Source organism: Poecilia mexicana, unplaced genomic scaffold (genome assembly GCF_051168715.1).
Source record: "Poecilia mexicana isolate PSO_F unplaced genomic scaffold, ASM5116871v1 scaffold_9, whole genome shotgun sequence".
Classification (NCBI taxonomy): domain Eukaryota; kingdom Metazoa; phylum Chordata; class Actinopteri; order Cyprinodontiformes; family Poeciliidae; genus Poecilia; species Poecilia mexicana.
Genome location: NW_028263378.1, coordinates 14,256,737 through 14,274,608, shown reverse-complemented (window position 1 = coordinate 14,274,608; position 17,872 = coordinate 14,256,737). Strand labels below are relative to the sequence as shown.

The 17,872-nt window shown below is 39.3% G+C and overlaps 2 protein-coding genes across 2 annotated transcripts; both read left to right on the top strand.

The window, feature by feature from the left end:
- The first annotated feature begins 154 nt into the window (after positions 1-154).
- On the top strand, positions 155-7,637 carry qng1 (Q-nucleotide N-glycosylase 1). Its single transcript, XM_088008819.1, has 7 exons — positions 155-420; positions 1,924-2,129; positions 2,904-3,051; positions 4,173-4,285; positions 5,265-5,408; positions 6,028-6,223; positions 7,009-7,637. Exons 2-7 carry the CDS (start codon positions 1,929-1,931, stop codon positions 7,236-7,238), a joined length of 1,032 nt encoding a protein of 343 aa, XP_087864945.1. The 5' UTR covers positions 155-420; positions 1,924-1,928; the 3' UTR covers positions 7,239-7,637.
- A 131-nt stretch (positions 7,638-7,768) lies between these two features.
- LOC106923098 (kinesin-like protein KIF27) lies at positions 7,769-17,569 on the top strand. Its single transcript, XM_014995963.2, has 15 exons — positions 7,769-8,516; positions 9,572-9,766; positions 10,667-11,679; positions 11,797-11,940; positions 12,079-12,255; positions 12,352-12,572; positions 12,970-13,088; positions 13,200-13,346; positions 13,616-13,803; positions 14,505-14,558; positions 14,679-14,849; positions 14,951-15,142; positions 15,223-15,450; positions 16,178-16,376; positions 16,464-17,569. The coding sequence occupies exons 1-15, from the start codon at positions 8,216-8,218 to the stop codon at positions 16,982-16,984; spliced, it is 3,870 nt and encodes a 1,289-aa protein (XP_014851449.2). The 5' UTR covers positions 7,769-8,215; the 3' UTR covers positions 16,985-17,569.
- The last annotated feature ends 303 nt before the right edge of the window (positions 17,570-17,872 follow it).

The following is a 17,872-nucleotide window of genomic DNA, read 5'->3' as shown; positions in this document are numbered from 1 at the left end:
CTTAGGCAGCTAGATTGACTTCCTGTTTGAAGTTAATTAAAATCTGTCAAAGAAATTCAGCAGTTTAGCAGTTAAACGAGCCAGTCCTTTTAGAAGAGAAAAAAAATACATGAACGTCAGAGATATATATATATATATATTTATTTTTTTTCTTTTTGTAGCTCCATTTGTTTACTTGTAAAAGGCTTTTTGAGGATATGTTTGCAGAAAAGTGAAGACATCTCGGCGTCGGCGGAAAACTGTTTCTGCGCAGGCTCATAAGATTTCCCGCCTTACCGTTCTGATTGGTTGATCGGAGTGAATCTTAAAGAGTGATTGGTCAGCAGACGGAAACCCGGTAGTACAAAGAAGTTCATCTTTTTTTATCCTTGCAGGAGCTACCCTGTTATACTTTGCTTAGAAACGAGCTACAGTTGAACAGTAAGTTTGGAAAGAAAATAATTTGTGTTTATAGTTTGAAATGCTACGGACAGATCATACGGTAGCAAAAGTCAAAGCTGGCATGAATGCTCGATCTGTAGGTGCACTTTGCCCTTCCTGGTGTTTATCGCAGAAGTACACAATATAGACACGTTTTCATCTCTTCATGCAAAAAATTAAGAAATTAATTACAATTACTAACCAAATTGAAAACGGCTTGTTGCAAAAGTATTCATGTCAATCTTTTAAACAATTTGTTTCGTTCTCATTATAAAATAAGTTGAAAAGTGTGGCACAATAAGAGTCAGTTGGCCTATTTAATGTACAGGAATTGGAATAAAAACTAGTACAGCAATCTGTCTTCAGAAGAACACAAACTGGCAAATAAAATCAACCTCGTGTGTAACTTAATTTTTAAACCTTAAAGTATATAAATATATACTTTATATAAATACAAAAAAATGTGCATCATTGTGCAAATGCAGTAATAATGATGAGCAGTACACCGGTAATAATTATTCTACAGGGTGAAGGCATGTGGCAGGAAAGATTTCCTGTATCTGTCAAACAGCAGAGCTCTTGCCGTCTGTCCAGTGTGCAGTGGATGTCCAGGTCCAAGTTGTCCATGATGGATGACAGTTTCTTCAGTGTCTCCTACTCGGCTGCTGCTATGAAAAATGTAATGCAGGAAGCAACTGACCGATAGATCCCCAATATCAATAAGGAAATCTTTATAAACTTGCTTTAGGTGTCAATTAAGGCATGTTCCTTCTCCCGAAGTCTATCACTAGCCTTGCTAATGCTCACCCTCAGGTGATTCAATCCTTTGACGAGACTTGGAAATTTATGTTCAGACGTTATCTATTTAGTTTAACTTAACTTGAGCTATTTCACCAAGAAGAAAGGTCAACAGAAACTATCTCAAGATGTGCATTGCGATGCCTCTGGAGGATAGAATACAATTCACGAGAGACCAACTAATCAATCAGTCAGCTTTATTTGTTCCATTAGGTAGATTCGGTCAAGTGAGTCAGCATTCTTGCCACACAGGGATCTTTACATTGACGCACAATAAATATAGATATAACATGATTCAAAACGGCCCATTGACCAATACTTTAAAATAAGAAAAAACAAAAAGATTTATATCTGGAAAAATCCCAATACCTATGCCTGATACACCTGGCCAGTAATATATATATAATATGATCAACACATCTTTGTTTACATTTACTTATTAAAATTGCTTTCAAGTGGCACTTGCTTAAAAGGTTATTGAATGTTTTGGTATGAAAAAGGGCTTTTATGCTGGGAATAAAATCCTTCTCAAATTGAAGCTGCACCTAAAGTCATTTTACCATATATAGGCCATCAATTTCAAACCTTTAAGAAGCAGAACATACTTTGTCATCTTTAAGTTTAGCTGCTGAGAATTCAAAGCTTTTCATTGAATATCAGACGTGTTTTGTTTTTTTGTTTTTTTCTGTTTTATTTCTGCACCAGTTATCATGGAGAAGCCTCTCCTTCCCAGAGAGTCTGGGCAGTTTGTGGCTGAGCGAAGCAGAGACGTGTTTATCAGGGACGCAGGAGTCCAGAAGGTGGGAGAGATGCTCTTCAATCTCAGACGCAGTGACGCCCTGACTGCTAGTGGCTGGAAGGTGGCCAATCCCCTGGCTCCGGCACCCACCTCTGATCAGGGGAGTTTCTCAGCATCGCAGGGCTGAATTATTTTTACCCCAGTGCAAATGCAACAAATGACTTGACTGGACAGTTAGGTTTAAAGGAAAGCAATTAAAGAGTTAATACATTTTTTGATTTTGGAGAAAGCCGATACGGGTTAAATGTTGAATGAAAAAAAAATATGATTACACAAATAATTGCAGTTGAAGGTTTGGAGTTCGAAAATGAAAAAAATATAGAAATGTTCAAACAGCACAAGATACTGTTTTGAAGAAGAGGCTACATTTGTTCTATGAGATTTAAGCTGTGCTCTTATTCACAAAATAAGATATTTTTCTAATTTGAGTTCTAAGAAGAAAATGGTATCAAAATAAAAAAATGTTATGATTATTTGGTTCTTCAAGCCTTGTATAGATTATTGCTTATTTACAGTTGCTGTTGATAAAGTGTAGCTTTTAGACACTTGTAAGAAAGAAATTTGACTTCAATAATGTGGGTTCTCTTGAAATCAGTCATCATGAAACACCATTTTCACTTAGAATATTGGTTAAGAGTAAATAAACATTATTAGATTTAGACTTTTGTTTGTTTCATTTAATGTAACAAATGACACATTTAAAATCTGGAACAAATATAAAGTGTTTTTACTGCGTTCCTTAGCGATTCTTAAAACTAAGCGGTTTTTTAAAAAAATAATTTTTCAATGTCTTTTATGTAGAATTCTGTAAACAAACTTACAGACAGCAAAAACCTGATAACTTTTATGTTGTGTTTTTGCTTATGGTGTTTTATAAACCCTACAGGCGTTAAACTGGGTGTTCGTTGTGGATACCATGAACTTCTGCTTTTGGCCCGACAACGAAGCTCAGCAGTGTGAGGTGACCTATAAAGGCTCCACTTACACAGGCTTCATGACTCTGTGTGCTGCCATCACCAGAGCTATGGAGGAAGGTGAGACCACTTAAATACATCATGCACCACATCATACTTTCAGTATTTACAGTTTTGATCAGAAAGAAAGAGAGCATCTTTTCCTTTCTAAGTTGACAGAGAGTTGTGCTTTAATGCAGAATGAGGATAATTAATGGGGATTTTTCTTTTTTTTTCCACTCTACACTGCTGATTTTTTTTCTCTCTCTCTGCTTTTGCAAACTTTGGGAGGTTTAGTTGGAATTTTTCTCCCTTCATTTGCAACCACCTTCAGAGTTTAACTTCTGGCAAATTTTGGCTCTTCCTATTATGCAAACATCGATACAGAAAGATGGACAGAAAAACACAACATGTATACATAGATAGAGACACAACTGCATTAAAACATGCACACATAGTAAGCAAGCACCAGCTAAAACATTTGGTATTAAAGTCTTTGTTCACTATTTGTTTGATAAATCACAATTACAAAAATTGCGTGAGCTACTTCTATGAATTTGTCTTTTATTTTGTATTTCTCCACCTGTCATCTCTATCGGTGTGAAGGCCTGAAATCGGATGCTATCTTTTGCCATGTAGTTTAATACATTTATTAGGTCTAATGTTCCACTGATGGAGAGTAAATCTGCCCTACCACTGTCAAGGAGCCAGACCCACCAAACGTGTGATTAAAAATGTCTAAACAGTGAGCCACTGACAGAAAATACTGTAACTAACTGTGTCATAATCCATGACAATGTGGCCTTTTCCATTATGTGTTTCTTTTTTGGTTCCTTATTCTCAAGAGAAAAGGAGGAAAATGTGGTTTTATTATTGTCACTTATTGTCTGTGTGCCCTTTGTGAGTTCGGAGTACGAGGAAATTGCTGGTGGCTCTGCATGAGCCTGATCATCATTTATAATTAGCAAGAACAGCTCCGGATATGAATCAGTTATGTCTCGTATGGAATACCGCTCTCAATGTGTTGTCGCTGTGCCCTTTATCTGTGTGACAGCTGTTCTCAGAGAAGCACAGGTAGTCCTGGCCAGAGCTTGCTTCTGAAAACAAGAGATCAGAACAAATCATTTTTAGTTTAGTCTTTTCTGTACTGCACATTATAAACCTGAGTTAATAATAATAATAATTCCCCTCTGTTCTCCTAGGTGTACCCATCACTGATCCCAAGTACTTTTCCAAGATGAGTGTGGAGGAGTTGGGAAAAGTTCTCCGATCAGACAATGAGACAGCCATGCCGATGGTTCAGGAACGCCACCAGGTTCTACTTTTATCCTCCACATTTCCAGTTCATTTTATATAAAACGGACGTTCATTTTAAGTACTTGTATAGTGCAGCAAAAAAATAAAAAATAAAAGTGGTCATTTTGTCCTCCAGCAGCATAAGCAAATAGCAGCCTAAGTACAGAGATAGCTCAGGATAATTAAAGCAAGAATAACTGTAAGCTTTATCAATCAGGAGCGTTTTAAGCTTAGTCTTAAACATAGACAGGGTGTCTGCCTCACAGACTAGAACTGGGAGCTGGTTCCAGAGGAGAGGAGCCTGATAAGTAAAGGATCTGCCTCCCATTGTTCTTTTAGAAACATCAGTAAAGAGAGTGAAAGGCTCTGTTAGGAACATATGGAGGAATCAGATCTCTGATGTTTGATGGAGCTTGATTCTTATTGGCTTTATATACGAGTAGGAGGAAGTTAAATTTCATTCTAGATTTAACAGGGAGCCAATGAAGTTAAGCTTAATAGAAGAAAAATATTATTTTTTAAAATTTTCATCAAGACTCTTGCTGCAAGGGTTTGGATCAGCTGAAGGCCTTTAACTACATTTTTTGGACTTTTAAGTAAAGAGTTTTAATAGTTCAGACTTTAAGTAACGAAAGGATCAACTCGTTTCTCAGCATCATTCTGACAGGATATTTCTAAGTCCTGGACCCTTAAATCTGGGATTTAAATGTCATGTCGTGGTCAAAAATAACTCGGAGGTTCTTTACTTTGTTTATGAAAGGCTCTGGACCAACATCGACCACTTCCATCTTGTTTGAATTTAAAATCATAAAATGAATGTTTTTAAAAAGTAATTTCATACTGGAAAAATATTATTCACCTGAAAATATTTTTCGTCATCATTATTTATCAAGCTTCTTTTATTACACGCACGTTACTTTCTTTATAAAGAGAAGATGAAAATGTGCAGTTCATCTCCTGTTCATCCTGGCTGTTTGAATTTGAATCTTCCTTCCAAGGTCCTGACCGAGGGCGGGCGCGTGCTGCTGGAGCACGGAGGAAGTTTCCGTAGTTTTATCAGCCAAGCAGGAAACGATGCTCAGAAGATGGTGGAGCTGATCGTGGAGAAGATCCCGTCTTACAGGGATGAAGCTACATATGAGGTCGGAGGGGCTAAATGAACAAAGTGATGTCTGAACGTATGGAAAGACTAAAGATATTTTATAACTATCAACTGTTACGAGAGCATCTCCACAGGTCTTGCTTTAGTCATGGCATCCTGAGGGTTAGCGGCCTTATTTTGAATACTGAACTTTTAAAATTTTAATTATGGAGTTCATCCCAGTGTGCAAATTTGCACTACATTTAGTCTGAAAATTACACCATTCTCAATATGTGATGTACATTACTGTACTCCATGTCAACACTAAGTGATTAATTACTTAATTACACTTCAAGCCTGCAAATTGTCACTTGAAACACCTCGAATAGCCTCTTTTGGAGGACTTTGAATAAATTTTAGCATGAGAGTTCCCCCTGCTGGACAAAACCAGCATCACAGCTGTGTAACCATCTGACAAAAAGTGGCAAAAGGGATTACAATAAGTGCAAAAAATGCAACAAGCTTTTTAGCATATTTGCTTTACTTTGGTAACTTTACAACATTACAAAAAATGAAGCAAAATTAAACGCTATTAACAAACCAATAATTTAGCAAAAACGGAAGATAGTTGGGAAACTCATTGGTAATGAATCTGCTTTTGTGTTAATCTGCTGTTTTAGGGCAGAAAAATCTCTTTCAACAAGCGAGCCCAGATCCTGGTGGCAGATTTCTGGGCAGTGATGGAGGCCAGAGGAGAAGGGTGCATCACCAACATAGACTGTCTCACCATGTTTGCAGACTACAGGGTTCCTCAGGCGCTTGTCTATTTAGGAGTGTTGGAATACTCTAATGCACTGATGGAGGCACTGAAGAACGGTGAGGGACCGAACATGTGCTTTCTCTGCTCTTTGTAAATATACGGAGCCTTGAAAAAGTATTCATACTATTTTCACTTTTCTACATTCTATCATTTTTAAGACAATGAGTTTAAGATTTTCTGACCAGCCAGCACAAAGTTGCACATAATTGTGAATTGTAAGGAGAACTCCCTATGGTTTCCAAAAGATTTTTGAAGGTTTTTCTCAGTTTTCTTTAAAAATATCCTAAGTTCACTCGGGTTAGTTGAATAGCATCTCTGAAAAATAACTTGATTTTGATGTTTTTGTTTATTTCCGGTACTGGACTACTGAAGAAAAGAAATGTTGGCGTTAGTTTTCTGCTATACTAAGTATTTTCCACGCAAGCCAGAAAGTTCCTTTTAAGTCTCATTTGACCAGAGCACCTTCTTGCATGTGTTTGCATAGCTTCCTCTTGACAAACGCTTTCTTACGTTTCCATAATGGTTAGGTTTGAGGAGGGTACAACTAGTAGTTCTCCTGTCTACAGATTATCCCACCTGAGCTATGAATAACTGCAGCTCCTCCAGATTTACCATTACTTTGCTGCTACACACACATCGCACTTTTCATATTTGTATTTGTAAAAGAGTCCTTATAAAGACATCATTTTACTTTCACGTCATATCTATGCACAACATTGTGTTGATTTATTTTATTAAATTTTAATAAAATAATTTCAGTTTTATAGTTATGATGTAACAATTTGAAAAAGTTCAAATCTAATCAATCAATCTAAAAATCAGCGGGTGCGATCTGTCTCAGGTGAGCTGCTGCCTTCAGGGGATCGAAGAGAAGTCGAGATACGAGGATGTTCCATTTGGTCCGTGGAGCTGATCAAGGAAAGACTGCACAAGATGGTACAGGAGAGAGACGGGAAAGTCTGCAGCATCAATTCTGCTATCATTGACTTCTACCTTTGGCCTTTCGCTAAGCAGCACCACAGAGAGATGGCCCACATTCCCATTCACCATACACGCTGTATTTACTACTGACTAACAGACTGCAAGCTGAACATACTGGATGTTTCCTGCTTACTAATGGCTTTCCCTGCGAATAAACCAAACATGGTAGTGATTCCATAAAACAGTTGTCAGTGTGCAGTTAATGACAATGTTTGCACATCAAGTCTGTTGTATTAAGCATCCTGTTTTAGCTAAGCAAGTGATTACACTATGCTATTACATCATGCATGTTTGGAATGTCTAATTAGTATGGAGTTGAATTTGTGACCTTCAACATCCAGATGGCCAAAAATTGTTTTTTTTTTGTTTTTTTGTCTAGTCCTTTTTTCTACCGTTCAAAATCATGTAACTGTGCTTCATCTTTAACTGTCCAAAGCTGCGTGTATGTGTACAGTGTTTTTTGTCTACTAAATCCAGAAAAAGAAATTACATTACTTCTGTTTTCTCATTTCTTCTTTTTCTACCAATTAGTTTTACAACTGATTTTATGAATTTATCTATGACCTTCAAGGCACACTCTGACCTTGCACTAAAATGTATCTCATGTGTCCTTTGTTGAAACCTGAAGTCATCAGCCAAAGCTCTTCTACCACAATTATTTTTTGAGAATTCCAAAAGATTTATTTATTCCTTATTTATTTAGGCTAGTTTTATGAAATTAGTAGATTCAGTATTATATTCAATAGATGGCGCCGTTGCCCTCGCGGCAGCTGTCCAGTGCCATCTTTGAACGCCTCTTCCGGTTTTTGGCTGCTGCGTCACAGCGGCGTCGGTCGCCCGGGTAACCCAAATCGACAACAAACCTTTAGAGGTGAAGTTACTAGAAACTTCAGAGGAAACGACCACGAGAGTTAAACACGAGCTATGTGAAATTGTTTTTTTCTTCGAGTAATAGTGAATTAGCAATTAACTATTTCGAAACCAGAGTTTTGAAGCATCTCAGAGGTTAGATGTGAGCAAAAAAAAAAAAAAGTCAAACCCTAAGTTCATTGGTCTTTTACTGCCTCATGAGTGAGGTCTGTGTCCGGGTGGCGGTCCGTATCCGTCCCCTGCTCCGCAAAGAGCTCCTCCATCAGCACCAAGTGTGCGTCCAGGTGGTTCCCTCGGGTTCCGGGCAGGTGAGGCTCGGCTCGGACCGCCTCTTCTCTTTCGACCACGCGTTCGGACCGACAGCCAGCCAGGATGAAGTGTACGAGTCTTGCGTCCAGCCCCTGGTGGAGTCTCTGCTGGACGGATACAACGCTACCGTGTTTTGTTACGGACAGACTGGGTCTGGCAAGACGTACACACTGGGCGGAGGGAGCAAAGGCAAGTTATTAAAAAAGTCGATTTATTTCAAATGAAAGAAAAACTTAATATAAATGTATTACACATAGTGCGTATTCATTGGTGTTTATTTGAATGATAATGGCTTACAGCTAATGAAAACACAACAAATACTTTCTCAAATACACTATTAAATAAGATATCTGATACAGAAATTCGACACAGTAATCATGGAGGAGACTGCATACTTGACACATGTCCAGCAAATAGTCACTGATACCTCTCACTGGTGGGTAAGCCACAAAAAACTCACTGCAAAAGAAGATTCCTATTTACCAGAGTTTTGTGTCCAAGCATATTAATGAAAATTTTCGCTGAAGAAAAAAGTGTGATAAAGAGAGGAGCTTATGCAACAGAAGTGCCTTTTAGAGGATTGTGAAAGAAAACCCATTCAAGAATTCGGGAGGTTTTCAGGGCATGACTAAATGGAGAGGCACAGATCCCATGTTGCTTAAGGTCGTTTTGTGAGACATGTTATGCTTCTGTTGGTCTGCTGTGTTTTATCAAGTCCAAAGTGCAGTTATCTATTAGCATATGCTGCAGCCCTCTTTGCATCCCTCTGCTGACAAGCATATATGGGCATACATATTTCATTTACTAGCAGAAAAAATACTAACTAATGGTTTAATCCCCATGGTATCTCTGTGCTTGATTGACCAGTAAACTAGACCTGCTTTAGGTTTTGCAGAGGCACTGACTGCTTCCATGCAATACTGCGTTGAAACAATAATTCCTCTAAAAGGAGCATAGAGAAACTCGGTTTTTAGTAGCTCTAAGCAATTATCAAGCTTAAGAGTATCAGTTATGAGTAAAAACTTGAAATATATCCGTGTGTGGAATGATAAAAGAAAATTTTGACTGGAATAAAATTAACTTTCTGATTATTTTTAATGAATAGGATATGACCTGTTTAGTTTTTTTAAATAATTAACACTTTAACAAAAATAAATAAAACCAAAAACTGTATCATATTTCTGATTTTTTCAGACAAAATATTCATATTAAATCTTTGTCTATATTTTGAAACCTTCTTGCAGATGAAGGAGGAATTATTGACTGTGTAGCTGAGGATGTGTTTTTGTTGCTGGCAAAGCGGAAGAATGACGATAGCATTGAGGCAACGGTGCAGATTTCATACATGGAGCTGTACAGAGAGGAACTACGGGACCTGTTGGACATGAACACCAATCATAAAGAGCTTCTCATCAGAGATGATGAAAAGGGGAACACAGGTAAAAAATTCTGACCTATAAATATGGCAAAAAAAAAAAAATAGAATACATTCATGGAAAGAAGAGATGACAGACTCGTTTGGTTCAAAGATTTTGTGTGTATTGACACACAACAATACACACAAAATTAATCTGGCTTTTACCTGGTTGTAAATTTGATTAAATTCAACAGCCAGTAAATGAAAACAAAAGATTTACATACTGTGATTTTAAAAACAGAAATTTTGGCAGCTTGTTGGTGTGGAGAAAACGAGTGTTTGTTAACAGAATATCAGTGAGGAAAGACCCAGTAACCCTAAGGGATTTCCACACAGTCCATATCCCAGATTTCACAGGCATCACTTGGGATGCTGAATGTTAAAGGTAATCTGTCATCTGCTGAAGGTTCACCTAACCCTGGTCATAAAGCTGGACAATGAAATGCACTGACAGAGGACCCTATGCAATCTCCGCAGTCATGAATTTTTACGGCAATGAATCGAAGCAATGTCTAAAATAAGAGGGGCTGAAAAGTTTTTGTCAGTGATGAGAGAGACTGATAACGTTTTCCAGAAGACATCTGCTTAAAATTGTGGCTCAAAATGCACAACAAGCTACAAGCTATTAAATCATGGGGTACACTTGGTGTTTTGTTATCATCTTTTCATTTTTTTTTTTTTTTTTGGTATATTGCTCTGAAATAACATTTATTTTATTTTTTTAGTTGCTCTGCTGTTTAGCCATTTACTGTGTGGGTTTGCTTAAGCGTGCTTCCCTTCCTGCTTTGTTTTTATTTTAGTTGTAGAAAGTAGACAGTTCTTCCTGTCAGTAATACCCTTATTCTATCACCTTCGGTTCATAGTCTGCGCTAGTCTCATTAGTTAAAACTGTCTTATTTTCTTTTTTTGACTGTGTTTTCAGTTGTGATTGGTGCCAGAGAGATGGTTGTCACGTCAGCTGAAGAGCTGCTCGGTGCTGTGGAGATGGGAAACGCCCTGCGTCACACTGGTGCAACGGGAATGAATGAGCACTCAAGTCGCTCTCATGTGATCCTCACTCTTCAGGTCCGCATCCGTTCTCACAGCAACAACAACCCATCCTTAAAGACCGTCCGCTCGTCCAAACTCTGCCTGGTGGACCTGGCGGGCTCAGAACGAGCTAGCAAAACTGGAAACACTGGAGCTCAATTCAAAGAGTCTGCACTCATCAACACTGGCCTGCTCGCCCTTGGCAATGTTATTCGCGCCCTCTCCGACCGTGGGCGAAGTCGTCGCGGCAACGGCTGCAGCAGTCCACATGTGCCGTACCGTGATGCCAAGATCACGCGACTCCTCCGGGACTCCCTGGGAGGCAACGCCCACACGGTGATGGTGGCCTGTGTGAGCCCGTCCCACCACTTCATTGCGGAGACTTTGAATGTTCTTCAGTTCGCATCCAAGGCCCGTCACATCTGCAACTGTCCGGGACGAGCACTCTCTCTGACAGATGTTAAATCAGATCCTAAAACCTGCCAACCTGCCGAGACACGATTGGAGGAGCTGGTGTATGAAGTTCAGACCCTGAGAGAGCTTCTGAAAGAGAAGGAGAAGGACATGAAGGAGATGGAAAGGGAGAAAACAAGGGGTGGAGGTGGAGATGGGGATGGTTTCAAACAGCCCAGTCAGATTACAGCGTCCACACTGGATAAGAGGCCGAACCAAGACACAGCTGCACAGTATCTGTTCTTGGCAAAGGAAGCGGCATCTTTGCTTGCAGATATGTCCAAAGCATTTCCAAGTGTTTTGTTCAGGCAGAGACTGCAAGAATGGCAGGAGAGACTGGCAGGTGTCAGCCAGTCACATCATACAGGCAGTACAGACTGCTCAGAGGGGGCTGGAGACCACCAGCTCCATGTAACCAATTTAAACCTGAGAGAGGAACTCCGCAAGTGTCAGGTAAAAAGACAAAAGGGTTTAGTTACATTTAAAGTATGCATGTGCATTTTAAGCGTAATAATATTTTTATTAATAGTCCACTCCTTAAAGTAATAAAGTTTTTTTCCCTCTCCATAGGAAGCCCTCCAAGAAAAAAAGCAACTTCTGGAGGAAAAAGATGAAGAATTGAGACGGATTCGAAGAGAAGTTGAGAAACTGCTTGACGAGAAAAGAAACCAAGTTTTAGCTACAGAGGAAGAGAAGGAGCGTTCTCGAATACAGGTGAGAAGAATGAACAGGGAGTTAAATGGCCTGCTTTCAGTGCCTTCTGGTATTTCAAGGATTTTTTTTATTGTCAAAAAAATCCTTTTGACAATAAAAAATTTTCTTCCACATGCATATTTTTGTATTGATTTTCAGACCGAACAACTGGTGAGTCAGCAGGTTCTGATTGATCGCCTTCGCAGCAGCCTCGTGGCTGTTCGCGGGATGACTCCTGGGGCAACCGAAGAAGCAAGGCCTTCTGGGAACTCATGCACAAGACCCCAGAGTGTCCCTCTAATCACACACAGCTTGCTGCACAGGCCATCCAGAAAGGTATGGCATTTAATCCTAAATGGATATGGGTGTGTGTTTTATCTGTTGCATGCACCATGTCTGTATATGTTTTTGTTTGATTTGCTGTGTTTGTAGATTCACTCCAGTCCACCCACCTGTTCGCTGGAGAGGGTGATGACAGCTTTTAGGAGGCGTGGTCATCTCCTTCTGGCTGAGATCGAGGAAAAAGATAAGGTCTACTGTCCATTCATTACACAACAGGCCGAAAGCAAGGAGAGAACTCAAAATAATCATGAGGAGGAGACAAAAGAGGAGGAGACAGAAATGGAAAGATCTTCGTGCAGGACAGAATTTAGGTGGGAACCTTTACTATACAGCTTTTTATGCAGTTTACCGTATAAAGATCTATAAACATTTATAGTTACAGGTACTATGCCTAGAAGAGAGGATGTTATTAATACCCTTTTTCCAGTGAAGAAAAAAAAGGGAGAATCGTTGTTTGACTGAATTAGTATCGCAGTGTGAGTGTAAACTTTGCAGACACACTGGGTCCCTGCTTGGATGAACAAAATTGTGGATCTCATAACTTCCCGATGCACTCAATTAAAACTCTACTGGCCAATAGTAATATTTTTGGCCACATTAGTGGAATTTTACTTTCAATATGTTTTCCGTGACCCTTTGGTCTGCAGTTTTCTCTAAAAGCATCAAATTAATCTGAATTTTCTATTAATATTATTTTTGTTATTTTAGGCTTCCTTTAAATCGGACCTGGACAAGCTGGGAAAAGAGACTGCTGCTGAAACCCAAAAGCACTAGACTGGAAATGTATGACGGAAACACAGCAGTACCAGAGTCTTGTTTGGTCAAAGGTATACTTTATGTGTTCATTATTTTACATTCTTTCAGTTTACACAGTTTGTGCCATCCTCTAATTTCTGGTTTCTCTGCTCAACTATCCCATTGACATAAACTGTACCCAGAAGCCGTTTCCTTTTCCAACTTATCAGACATAAACGAAAACGCTGTGAAGAAGGTAAGGCGAACCAACACTGCTGAAAGAAGAATCCATGAACTGAAGGTCAGCATGCGCTTAAAGGAGGAGCTCATCAAAGAACTTGACACAACTGGTGAGTTAACATGGTTTTATGTTGCTGTATGTAGAGAAATGGAACAAAAGGTTCTAATAGGTTTGGAATTGAACCCTTCTGGGCTTTATTAAGTCTTTAAAAAGGTTTGATTAGTACTTCAAGGTTAACACTGACTCAGATACACTATCAGGAAGTAAATAAGATGAACTTGATGTCTGAACGTGTTTAAATAGATTTATAAGTTAACAGTTTTTTGTTTTTTTTTATAACATAAATAAACCTGAAAATCAATTGTTTCTTACCAACAGAAAGAAAAATCCAAGCAGTGGACAGAGGTGAAACGGGAAGCGTGTTGGAGAGACTCTCCATGCAGAGCCAGCAGGTCCGAGCCGAGATCTACCGCAGCCTGCAGAGCATGAGGCTGGAGAGAGCCAGGCTTCAGAGCAGCCTGAGGGAGCTGGACGAGACCAACAGCAGAAAACCCCATCGAAACAGGGTCAGAGCAAGTCTAAATAACAAAACACGGTCACTGAACATGGCAAAGGACTTTAAATACACCCATTCCTGTCCAAATGTAGCATTTTAATTGGGGAACATTCCTTAAAAAGTAAAGTTAATGTGGATTTTTAAGACAATCAAAGATCATTTCAGAACTTCAATTATGTCAGAAAATAATATTAAATACAAAGGCACAACCCTGCCAGCATGCCTAGGTGGGCCCCATGTGGGGAAAAGGAGGGCAGGCCATATGGGTCCCATATGGGTTTGTCCGCGGGTTCCACGATGGCCCCACATGGGTTTGTCCATTTAGGGCCCATGTGGGCTGTGGCCCTACATGGGCAAACCCATGTGGGGCCATCGTGGAACCCGCGGACAAACCCATATGGGACCCATATATCAGCCCTCCTTTCCCCCACATGGGACCCACCTAGGCATGCTTCACTGTATTTTTTGTGGTTGATGAGAATAACTTTTTTTTTTTTTTTTTTTTTTTTTAGTCAGTATTTTTAAGCAATTATTCATTAGGCATTTAACTCTTGCATTGTTAAGTGTTTTATAGTTTGTTTTATTAACCAAGAATTTCAGTTTCTCATAATTTAAAATACAAAAGCATTTAATTTTTGCAGGCCATCATTGCGTCGTGGTGTAATGATCAACTTTTTTCTTAATTGAAGTATTTTGTGTTCTTGTGTTCAGGGTTTAAAGAGTTCATCTGTTCCTGAAAACTCTCCCGTGGAAACAAACAGAATGGTAAAGTATTAAACAGACATTATTTGTTCTTAGACACAATTATCTTCTTGTAAGATAAAACAGAAGCTGATCTTCTTTTGTCATCTTTCTTTCTTTCGCCCTTGCATTTCCTTAATGTAGCTTCATGACAGTAGTTGGCTTGAAGAAGAAGAGGAACGGGCCATTCACCAGAGAGCAGAGCTGCAGGAGCTGGGAGAGGAGCTGAAGAGGAAAGTGGAGGTGCTGCAGCACAGAGAGGCCTGTGTCCAACAGAAAAACAAACTGCACATCAAGATGCTGCAGTCCAGTCAGGTCGGCCTCTGCTTCCAGCACAATCCATTTGTAAAAGTGCGTTTTCAAAGCTGGAATTGTTTTGTTTTGTTTTTTTTCTTTAACGTGTTCTCCGAATTCAGGCTTTGAGTCGGGACTTGCTGCAAGTGTCTGTTCAGTTGGAGTCTGTGGAAGAGCAGCTTCAGAGTCAGAGCAGCGTGAGAAAGGCCAGAGGAGTTACAGTCAGGGAGCTGGAGAAAGAGAGAGACATGCTGAAGATGAAAAGAGACACTCTGGAAGCCCAGCTGAGGGACAACAGAGTGCTCACTGTGGAGGTAAGACATCTCATGTTTTGATTTTTCTCTATGCTCCTTACGTTATTTTTCATTTTGTTTGATTTATGCTTGTTGTATAGGAGGAGCATTCCCTCCTCCAGCTGGAGGAAGCTGTTGAGGCTCTAGATGCGGCTCTTGAATTTAAAAACAACTCCATCCAGGAGCGGCAGAAGCACCTGTTCGTCGGAAACTCGCCTCTGCTCGAGTCCAAAGACACAGAACCCGCTCAGCACTGTGACGTTACCAGGAAGCTGAAGAAGCTCTCATTACCTGAGGCCATAGAGCTGTTGATCAAATATTTCAACAAGGCAAGAGGAAATTATCTTCATCATATATTTAATTATCTTTACATGTAAAATATTTAAGGCATAGATTGGGCTGAATTCCCTCCAACAGGGCTGTTTGACACCCTGCATCTCACTAAAATAAAATATCATATATTTTAATTTACTTGAGTAATTCAGTAATACATGTAAAAACAGAAACTGTGTTTATTTCTGCCAATTTTGATGATTATTGCTTATAGCAGATGAAAACCCATATGCTTTCTTGACAGTCAGTCTCACACTGCATCCATAAAGAGAACATGTCACAAAAGGTCATTCCTAAAGAAGCTGGCTGTTCACAGAGCACTGTATAGATTCACACTGATGGAAAGTTGAGTGGAAGGAAAAAGTTTTTTTTTTTTAATAAGAGATCCACAAGTAACAGAGATTACTGCATTTTAAATGAGATTGTGGTGAAAAGCCTAATTCAAAGTCATGGGGAGAATCAAAAGCTGCAGACTGTTGCTAGAGTCTTCAAGAGCCTTTTAAGCCACTCCGTAACTGTGTGTTGAGGAGTTGTTTAACACCTACAATTCTGATTCTGGATAGATTTAAGATATGTTTTAACTTTTCTGTACTGTCCTTACAGCATGTTGTCATTGTCCCAGCCTGTGTGCGCACTGTGTTTCTGTAATGCCTCGAATTCACATTCATTAATTCTGTCCTCTGCTTTGCTGTACTAAACCACCACTGTCGTCAACAACTCCAGGTTGTTTGTCTTCGAGAGGCAGAGCGTCGTCTACATTTGCAGTGTGAAGAGCTGGAGCTTCATGCCGGCGAGCAGGAAGCAGCACTTAGGGAGATGGAGGCAGCCATGCAGCGTTTTGCTCTGGACGCAGACCGCAGGCTCACCCTGCAACACAGAGAACACCAAAGCAATGTTCGGCTTCTGCTACAGAAACTTAAAGGTGAGGAGTATTGGTGATATTTTCTGTGAATTTTACTGTTTCACTCATGTTTCCTTCTGTATCGTTCATGTGTTTCTGGTTATTTAGAGGGGATGTCAGGAGAGGCACAACAAGCCATACAAGACAGAGTCCAGCACCTGGAAAAAGAGTTGTTTTTCTACAAAAGCTCCAGTCGGCAGCTGAAGAAGAAGCTCAAAGAACTTCTAAGTGATGCTCCCTACAACGACAATCAGTCCTCACACACACAGGAGAGCAGAGAAAGGCAGGGCCCTCACTTGCCTTTAAGTGCGGATGAACCCAAAACACACTGCGAGGAGGAGGGAGAGACGACACACGTTTCCACCACATACACAAAAATATATGCAGAGGAAATAGAATCTAAACCAGTCAAGCCATCACTCACACAGTCCCATGGAAGGTATACAAGAGGTCAACCTGAGGCTAGTTTAGAAATGACACCTGTCAAACTGTGTCGCAGGGAGCTGAGGGAGATTCCTGCAGCTGACCTGCAGCTCCTTGGTGCTGCCACTAGGAGGCACCAATCTGTCGTTAATTCAAGCTCTGAGTCGATGATGGAGGACTCTATAGAAGTGCCCAGAAACACGTGATTCTGCTTTATTTTCTGTCTGCTAATTTCTGTGGCAGATTTTGAGTGGATTATATTAAAGGTTCTATTTTGTAGATGACTGATTTAAAAAAAAAAAATCACTAAATATGTTGTTCATTTTTTAGTAGTATTGTACAATTTTCAAGTGAGATCATAAAACATTCAAAATGATAAAAATTCATTATCTAAAAAAATATTTTAACATGTTTGGGTTGATTTCATATGAAAGTGAAAGTTTTTGTTTTAAATTATTATTTGTTAATTAAATTAAATATTGTACAGCGCTACATATTAGAAGGAGGATTTATCCCTGTCCGTTATTTGGGAGACATAATTATAAGCTCTTATCCAAAGCTGGATTTAAATGCTAAATGTGAAACACGTTTTTGTAAATGTGTTAAATTAGGTTAACGAGGCAAAGCTCAGCACTTTACAGTTGAAAGTCTCATAGTTACCACACATTATATGTTTTCCCCTCGTTTCACTATATAATTAGCTCTTCTTTTTATGCATTCCTAATAAAAACTTATGTATTTATGTTGATCTTTTTTTTTTACTAACTTATTAAAAGCTGTAAGAATCACAATGGACTGTTTTGTCTTTTATGGGGTCTTTCCACTTGGAGTTTGCAGATTCTCCCTGTGCATGCATTGGTTCTTTCTGGGTATTCTGACTTAATTCCATAGTCCAAAAATATCAAGTTAATAGGTCTCTAAGTTGTCCATAGTTGTGTGTGTGTGTGTCTGTATTGTGTGTCTCTATGTTACCCTGTGATGGACAACATTAGAGACTCACCACTGGTTAGATTTTCACAGCTGTCAACCTTTTAGAAATTTCCATTGGATGATTGCAAGTGACAGATTTGCAAATTATTTTTTAAATCTTGGAG

Coding starts and splice junctions, on each gene's coding strand:
- LOC106923098 (XM_014995963.2), top strand. CDS start 8,216: ATGAGTGAGGTCTGTGTCCGGGTGGCGGTCCGTATCCGTCCCCTGCTC. Junction 8,517..9,571: donor ACTGGGCGGAGGGAGCAAAG/GCAAGTTATTAA, acceptor ACCTTCTTGCAG/ATGAAGGAGGAATTATTGAC. Junction 11,941..12,078: donor AGGAGCGTTCTCGAATACAG/GTGAGAAGAATG, acceptor ATTGATTTTCAG/ACCGAACAACTGGTGAGTCA.
- qng1 (XM_088008819.1), top strand. CDS start 1,929: ATGGAGAAGCCTCTCCTTCCCAGAGAGTCTGGGCAGTTTGTGGCTGAG. Junction 2,130..2,903: donor CTGATCAGGGGAGTTTCTCA/GCATCGCAGGGC, acceptor TAAACCCTACAG/GCGTTAAACTGGGTGTTCGT. Junction 3,052..4,172: donor CACCAGAGCTATGGAGGAAG/GTGAGACCACTT, acceptor CTGTTCTCCTAG/GTGTACCCATCACTGATCCC.